A 9,370-nucleotide genomic window follows, 5' to 3' on the forward strand; every position below is an offset into this window, starting at 1 on the left:
CCATTCTGACCTGAGATCAGATTCATACAAGGTTTTCCACTGGACACACACTGGTCTGATGAACCCATTCTGACCTGAGATCAGATTCTAGAAATGTCAGTCGTTCTTCGATTTTTCAAAAATGGCAGACCTACAAGCTCGTATCGCGCCACTCGGTGGCGCGATACGAGCTTGTAGATCTGCTATTTTTAAATAGCTAAAGCATAACATGATGCTGACACCAAAATGGGTGCCCGTTCAGAATGGGTTAAAAAAGTTGCCAAAATGTCTCATGTGTTGGGAGTTGGTTGCGTACTATTACTAACCCTAACATCTCAACCGGCCACCTAAGTAAACATGAAGCGAATTAGTTGTATAATGCAGTTTCACAATGTTTTCGCTTCGGTGGCAGTAGTTTCACTTCCACGTTTCCCAATTGCAGGTGCCAGTAAAGCCTGGCTCCATTGCATGGTCTTGATAAGTAATCTACTGGTGATTAGGCCATAACATTTGAAGCGGGGTGAACTGTAGGGCGCAGGCATTGTCAATTATCTGGCCACGGAGTCATACTAGTAAACGCTAAATGGTTTGAATTAATTCAGCACCCCCACACATCCCTAGTTACTGTAGAAGTCATAATCTCATATTAGGCAATTTATATTTTTCCAGTTTTTCACACCAGGCCTTTTCAACTTCTGATTGGCTCCCACATTTCCCATGGTAGGAAGTAATTGAAAGGCGTTAGTAGACACCTTATGAACACATTGGTGAAGGAAGCTATTATTTTTCAGATGGCTAAAAAGTTGGCTACTGTGTACAATAAGTAATAAATATTATCTGCTGGTTAGTTTGTTGGATGTGAACTGATCCCCAAGTTTCTCCGGTCAGAGAGAGTATTATGTGACACCAAGGTATATTTCAACAGAATAGTCGTTTATTGTCTTCAGTGAGCCATGGTTTCTACAAGCAAGATATAAGAAATGTATTGAATGACAAGTAAATCAAGTATAGCTCAGAACGTATGGCAACAGAATGGATGTGTATAAACAGGTACACTGGGCATTTATACACTAGAACATAATGAACAATCATAGTATGGCAAAGTGATCAACATAGAATACAGAACAATACAGAACATCAAGGGCTTACATTCATCAAGGACGCACGGCTGCAGAGTGGTGTTGTAGGGTACTCAGTGAGGTGTTGTAGGGTACTCAGTGAGGTGTTGTAGGTAGGGTACTCAATGAGAGCTGTAGCCCTGGTCCAAGGCTTACAGCGAGCCTCTCTCTGACGCCTTGTGGAAGTACCTTCCACAGCCCTCTGGTCATATTTACACTCCCGTGCGCTGTTTTTCTAATACCAGCAAATAAACAAAACGACGAAACCACTCACCGAAACAAAGCCTGCTAGACCTTGGTAAAAGTCTATTCTCGAACCTGGGAAGCGTCTCAGGTCCCCAGTTTCTCTCTACAATGCACTTTGTGCCATTTTAATAACACAATGTACCCTGAATTTAACTGCGTAACACTATCCTACACTCGCGAACCGCCAGTAATGTGATCCTGGCGGTTCGTGAGTGTAGGATAGCGTTACCGTCCTTAAATTCAGGGTACATTGCGTTATTAAAATGGCACAAAGTGCATTGTAGAGAGAAACTGGGGACCTGAGACGCTTCCCAGGTTCGAGAATAGACTTTTACCTTAAGGTCTAGCAGGCTTTGTTTCGGTGAGTGGTTTCGTCGTGTTGTTTATTTGCTGGTATTAGAAAAACAGCACACGGGAGTGGAAATATGACCAGAGGGCTGTGGAAGGTACTTCCACAAGGCGTCAGAGAGAGACTCGCTGTAAGCCTTGGACCAGGGCTATGAGAGCTGCAGGATCTGCATTGCATGTTGCCTGTGTGAAGGCTGGAGACTGAGTGAGGGCTGTGTGGAGTGAGTGATGGCTTATATAGGGCACACCTAAACTGTGATTGGTCATTGAGTTGAGTGGTGTGATGGCAAACACCTGTGTCATTGTGGATGCAGGGAATGGGAAATGTCCACCAGAGGCTGCCATTCAGACAACATGCAGATAATTCACCACAATAAGTATCTTGCATATAACAGAAAACGTCACGTATCGTAACAGGGATAAGCTTAGCTCCCCCGTGAATCGCTGGCATTTGGAGTGTGGGCAGAGGCCCCATTTTCCCTCACTGTATATTGTATCTTTTCCCTTTTTTGCTTCCCATATGATGAATTCCTGTTCTGTACTTTAGCTACATAGAAATGTCTATTTGTATGTCTCTAAATGTCTGTATGTCTTTAAATGTTTTGATGAATTGAACAATGTGGACCCTGTTGTAAACAAGTGTAATGCTTAATTGGGTCGTCCACTCACAGTTGACAGTCTTTGTATTGAGTTTGTGCTTAAAATGTACTGTAAATTCTACAAACTGTTAATAAATATTTCAATCAATCAATCAAAAAGGTCTTGCAGCCCACCAGCCTCTGAGACAGACCAGAGAGCAGTGGCGTCACACACTAAACATGCAGACCATGGACTTCCCATACAGAAATCCCATCAGAGACATGTCATGTGGACCTGTCACCTTGATGGGTTCCCCTTCCCCCCTCATTACTGTGAGCTGTAACACAAAGTACTTTCAAACTAATTAACCACTCGGTATCATATCATCATCGTTGTCGAGCGGAAACCTTGTATGTCCAAAGGTTTTACTTTTCAGGAATCCAATAATATCCATCCAATCCATTTATTCACAGAACACCTTTCACAGACAATGGAGGTCACAAAGTTCTGGTCTACCTGTGTGTGTGTGTGTGTGTGTGTGTGTGTGTGTGTGTGTGTGTGTGTGTGTGTGTGTGTGTGTGTGTGTGTGTGTGTGTGTGTGCGTGCGTACACAGTATGTGTTAATTGCCACGCAGCATGCTCATCATGTGTGCTCCATTGCCTCAGGTGTCCCCTGCTGCTATCCTGGGTAAATTGGTGGACAGCTGGAACTTATACAAGGAGGAGTGCCTGCGTAACACCAGCCGAGACCCCCTGACCACGGGTGAGCATAACATACTGTATAGCCATCCTATAGAAAAACATGTGAGGGCGCTCTTATCATCATACATCATCATACACCACATTCCGTGCTCAGCCAATGTAATCATCACAAAAGTCATTCCGGCCAATCACAATTTACAATTTACAATTTAGGCATTTAGCAGACGCTCTTAATCCAGAGCGACTTACATTTAAGCAAGAACAAAAGCATGGGAATACATCACATAAAAGCATTTATCATGAAACATGCGTAAGCTAAGAAAGTAACAGTGGAATATCTATATAATGAAACTATACACACTGTACATATAAACTATACATATTTACTACTATGCTATACATATGTACTATGGCGTGCTATGACTATATACAATACAATTATAGTGCTGTCTACATAACATGCTATAAGTCTGTGTCAAATGCTATCTAAGCCAACAGAAATGCTATCTAAGGGGTTAGGGTAAGTGCTATGGGCCATGATGGAGTCTGAAATCACCTTTGGCACTTTTCTGCCCTCACTTGTACGTATCTTCAATAATGTACTTTGCTCAGCCAATCAAATCATCGCTATGGGGTGATCAGCCAATCACAAGCCAATGTTTGTGTTCACACAACCCCGGAAAGCTGGGCATAGGAGGGGCTAGCACCCCTCAAAAAGTGGCTATTATGGCTAAATGCCAAAATTTCAATACAGTAATCTGTTGATATTAAAACGAAAATGTACCCAGTGTGAATGCAGAATCTTTAGTGGATACTAGTGTATAGTAGTACTGGGAACATATTATACCCGTAGATATACTTCTAATCAGTAGTGGGAACATATTATACACAATGAATGAAATGGTAGGTTCTGGGGCTGGGTCGTCTTGCGGTGCGCATGGACTGTCACCCCCGGCAGGAATCTGAGAAATGGGAGAGTGAGAGAGAGTATAGGAGAGAAAAGAGAGTTTTGTTTTGATCGTTTTGTTCCACTTTATAGCGATGTAAATGTGTGTTTTCTCATGCCATTAAGGCTCCTTTTAGGGGAGCAGGGAAAAGACTACTATGGAGCTGAAAGGGTGGAGGTGGGATGTGAAAAGCCTGTAGGAAAGTGGCTTGTCTGTGACGCAGCGAGAAATACATTTCAATCAATTAATCAATCAATCAATCAATCAATCTTTATTTATATAGCACATTTTTCAGGCAGCGAGTGCAGTTCAAAGTGCTTTACAGTAAGAGCAAAATTTGTGCAGACAAGAGTGAGAGAGACGAGGAAAGAACAAAATAATGTTAATAAAAATGTCTGCACATATAGTCTGTACTTTTGAATTCTGAAGTTAGGTTTCTGGTTTACCACAATATATTGTAGACCTTTCTTTGAGGTCTGAGGTACGAGCCGGTTAGGTTACTTGCAGATTACTATGAAAACCTGCAAAACCTGTCAGTCCGTCCGTCGTTCCGTCCATCACACCACCATATATGGCTGTCATCCCCCCCACCTCGTGACACGTCACGCCACCATAGATGGCCGTCAGTCCCTCACGCCTTGTGACACATCGCGCCACCATACTGTATATGGTTGTCAGTCCATCATGCCTTGTGACACGCTCCCTATATGGCCGTCTCCATATATGAAGATCATGACACTGACCTCATCAAACCCTGGATATCCATACATGGAGAAGACTGGATCATCACCTAGATCTGCATATATGGAGCCGGCCGGCAACTCTACATCTGACCTCAAACCTCAAACCCTTAAATCTCCATATATGGAGCTGACCTGTTCTGACATTCCATATGTTGATCCCTCCCCACCCGTTCCATGTCTCCCTTTTGACTGATACCTGTCCATTCAAACTTTAGCCTGCCCCAAAGTTATTAGTGCAGCCGCGCCCGGCAGCCGGAAGAAACTATTGTTCTCAACAGGCCCGAAAATTAAGGCCCGGCCCAATCTGGGCCCTCATCAAACCCTGTCCCGCTGCCACCGTTATATCTCCATATATGGAGCTGACCTGTTGATCTTCCATAATGTTGATCTGACCCCATCAAACCCTGTACACTCAAGACATATATGGCCAGTACAGAATTAATTCCATGTTGATCTGACCCGTGTCAAAGCGCCAGCACTCGGCCAGCAGTTTTCCGTCACCAAGACGGATGCAAGGTCTTACTAATAATAATAGTAATAATAATAATAACCAGTTAAGATGCCCTGAGGGCGAGAAGCGACCTTGCCGTAAAGGGCGCGGTGGCGTGCACGCATCCACCTGGGTGACGGCAGACTACTGGGCGAGCGCTAGCATCTAATCATTCAAACCCAACCCAACTGGCCACCTCATTACACACTATACATCTCCACTGTTCATCATCTGGCATTGTTCAAAACTGTTGAGAAGACATTCTCAACAGTCATTTCTTCTTACTGGATATCTGAAGGTCAACCTTTATACCTTGATCCTCTGAAGCCAAGATGAATCACTTCAAAGAAAATATGTCTAGACTTTCACGTCGTAGACCACACCAGACTGGTGTAGTCCCAACTCAGTATTCTTCCCGGAAGAATACTGAGTTGAGAGCTGGTATAAAGGGGTATTTCATCATCATCATCATTTATTTAACTCACGACCATGATCACATGGTTTGGAGCACAGATTCATAAAAGTATACAATCGAAAGTATACAATACATTACAGATTACACGATATACATAGACATATCGTAAGGCTTTCCCTATTTATACAGTGGGAGAACATTTTTCAGAAAAGCACCCAATTTATAAATTACTTTTTGTTTTTCAGATTTTAGTAATGCAATTAGTTTAAACATAGAAGGGTAGGTAAAGAAATAAAGTGGCAGGTATTTTTGCCTGAAATTCATAATGTCAGTATTCTTACATTCCAACAAAACATGATACTCATCTCCAATTCTGGCTTCCTTACATAGGTTACAAATCCTCTGATTTCTTTCCAATCCTTTATATCTACCGATAACCTTTGGGATTCTTGTGTTGTTTAGCCTAAGGTTGCAAATAGCCTGTCTATACTTACGGTTTTCACATAGAAGATATTTTTCTAGTTTGAACTCTTGTTTATATTCAACATAGATGTCACATGATGTCAAACCACTTATGTGTGTGTTCTTTCTCCCTAGGCCTTGTGTGCAACAGGACATTTGACAATTACGTGTGCTGGCCTGATGGACAGCCCAACACCACGGTCAGCGTGTCATGTCCGTGGTACTTGCCATGGCACCACAAAGGTAAGGATGGATGAGATTCAGACTCTCAGCCCAAATCCCATTTTTGGCCTGGGAAAAACACAATTTACAATTTACAATTTAGGCATTTAGCAGACGCTCTTAATCCAGAGAGACTATATAAACTATATATATATATATACTACTATGCTATACATATGTACTATGGCGTGCTATGACTATATACAATGCAATTATAGTGGCGTCTACATAACATGCTATAAGTCTGTATCAGATGCTATCTAAGTCAACAGAAATGCTATCTAAGGGGTTAGGGTAAGTGCTATGGGCCATGATGGAGTCTGAAAAGGTGGGTTTTCAGACTACGGCGGAAGACACACACACACACACACACACACACACACACACACACACACACACACGGAAACTGATCTTTGTGAATCAGATTAGAAGATTCGAAGCACATTTCTAGGTGGCTTAATTGAAATGGTTATCAATTCTGTTTGGTCTCAGTCTGGATTTTCTGGCGAGCAACACACCGTAGTATTAGAAGAACCGATGTAGATAGGTCAACAACATCAGAATGCAAATAACAGTGTCTGTGGAAATTGTTTTGTTTCTCAAAAAAAAAATGTTTGAAAGGAAAAACATGTACAGTAATTACAGTGTGGTGTGCGTGCGTGCGTGCGTGCGTGCGTGTGTGTGTGTTTTAGTCCAGCATGGAATGGAGTACCAGCAATGTGATGCAAATGGCCAATGGCTGCCTAAGAGGAATAGCAGCGAGTGTGAATCTACCGATGAACCCAGCCTGGTAAGAATATGCGGGAAGTTATTGTTGAGGCTGTCTGGTTTCTGGTTTCTAACACTTGTTGGTTTGTTCAGAAATGGGTTACGCACATCTAGTTTGTCACTGGTTCTGGACACAGAGTAACAGTATAAAAGAATAAAATGTCTGCACAAACAAATTGGTTGAGAATGTGATGCAGTATAATCATTGTTAAAATCAACGTTCTTATCAGTGATTCTGTTCAAATGTTCTAAAATGTGTGTGCGTGTGTGTGTGTGCTGGTGTGTGTGTGTGTGTGTGTGTGTGTGTGTGTGTGTGTAGTTCTATGGACAGTTCCTCAGCCCATTTCGGATCATATACAGTGTGGGTTACTCCTTATCGCTGGTTGCCTTGGTGTTGGCACTGGGCATCCTAATATGCTTCAGGTAACGATAACTGTTGAAAATAACATTCAATATTTCTTGAGTTGCTGATTCAAATTTTGGTATAGTTAAGTAGTACACACAAACTAACAAAAAAATTAATGAATAAAATATTACAGTTCTTTCCTGGGATGTAACAAGGTTGATTTTACTGTAGAATCTAAGACACACTCAGATGCTTGCTGTAAACATACACACGGAAAAATAATACAGAGCGATTTACAGTATGCAAGGAAAAAACAAGGTAATACATCAAATGCATAGATGTAGTAATTTAAGATCATAGGTAAACCAAGAACCCATCATCAGTTTAACCCATTCTGACCTGAGATCAGATTAAAAAAATATCTATTACATCCTGACAGTTTCATTATTAACCCATTCTGACCTGAGATCAGATTTAAAAAATGTCAGTCGTTCTTCGATAAAAAAATAAATAGCAGACCTACAAGCTCGTATCGCGCCACTCGGTGGCGCGATATGAGCTTGTAGATCTGCTATTTTTCAATAGCTAAAGCATAACATGATGCCAACACCAAAATGGGTGCCCGTTCAGAATGGGTTAAGCAGTATAATATCGACAAATCTATAACCTGTACATTGAAACTATACACACTATAGAATGCCAGGTCTACAAATGACATGGCATCTGTGTACTGTACATAACATGCTAAGTTACTATTTTAGCCTTTACGTAAGACTGCAGGGTTGTCAAGAAATACTTCCATATCCTGAGAAAAGTGTTATTTGGCAAAGGAATAATTCGTTGCTGTCGGGGGGGGGGGGAAACCACCTAACTCAATTTGTGTAGGTTTTAGTTTAGTTTTAGTTTTGCATAAATCAGTGTCTGTGTGCTGGTTAAAAAAATATTGAACCAAAGAAAAGTAGTAAAAAGCGCTTCAGACAAAACGTCTTAACTCCATTGGACCCTCAAACTGTTTGCTAAAACAGCTAACTCCACCACCTCTCCCCCTCTCATGCTTGTCAAGTAATTGACAATATATAAAGTCACAACACCAACTTTGATGAGGCAGTATTGCTTTGTTTTCAAAATATGAGGTTTTCTTCATCTCCTAAAAAAATGAACATTTCGGGGTTAGGTGGTTTTCCTCCCGACAGCAGAGATATACAGTATATACAGTAGAGTACAGTACTTTCCATTCAGCACCATGTGCTACAGTTGTCACGGTTCAGGAAAGGCAGGTGTTGGACCCAAGTGCAGACAAAGGCAGAGGACAGGCAGGTCGAATGCAAGGGGGGTTTATTAACCAAAATCAGGAACATACAAGAGAGCAAAGGCAAAACACTAGGAGCTAGGCAAAACACTAGGAACATGGAAAACACTAGGAACAAAAAACCACTGACAACATTTTACGAACGAACAAGGAACTGAACACACAAGGGCAAACTTATAGACATGGGATAACTAGACACAGGTGAACACCACAGACAAATCAACACAGGGATTGGCTGGGAGACTAATAAGACACAGGAGGAAACAACTGGCAATCACAGGACTAGTGAGACAAGACAGGAACAGAACTACAGGGGCAGACAGGAAGGCACGAAACAAGACTACAAAATAACAGTTCACAGTGTAAAGCAAAACTGCAACTAAGAAACAAGGAAAAATACAGAGTACAACATCACAGTAACAACGTAAAACACTAACTAACTAAAACCATGAAACCAGGGTACACAAATAACATAACACAAGTCACAGACTGTGACAACAGTACATGTTTGCAGTGGTGGAAAGTAACATTGGGAAGTACATTTACTTAAGTATACTGTACTTAAGTACAATTTTGAGGTATTTGCACCCAGAGGAAAATAGTGTACTTCACTACACTACATTTATCTGAAAACTTTAGTTACTATAGTTACTCTGTAGATTTTGATTAAAAACATACATTAAGTAAAAACCTTTT

At 41.4% G+C, this 9,370-nt stretch overlaps 1 protein-coding gene across 1 annotated transcript in view; it reads left to right on the forward strand.

Annotated features, from left to right (window-relative positions):
* gcgra (glucagon receptor a) overlaps positions 1-9,370 on the forward strand; it is a 95,927-nt gene that overhangs the window by 76,352 nt on the left and 10,205 nt on the right. Inside the window, 4 exon segments of the mRNA XM_083780920.1 lie at positions 2,937-3,033; positions 6,165-6,272; positions 6,944-7,041; positions 7,339-7,442. Of these exon segments, the coding sequence (XP_083637046.1) occupies positions 2,937-3,033; positions 6,165-6,272; positions 6,944-7,041; positions 7,339-7,442 (407 nt within the window).

This window comes from Protomyctophum parallelum, assembly GCF_964188405.1.
Source record: "Protomyctophum parallelum genome assembly, chromosome: 13".
NCBI lineage: Eukaryota > Metazoa > Chordata > Actinopteri > Myctophiformes > Myctophidae > Protomyctophum > Protomyctophum parallelum.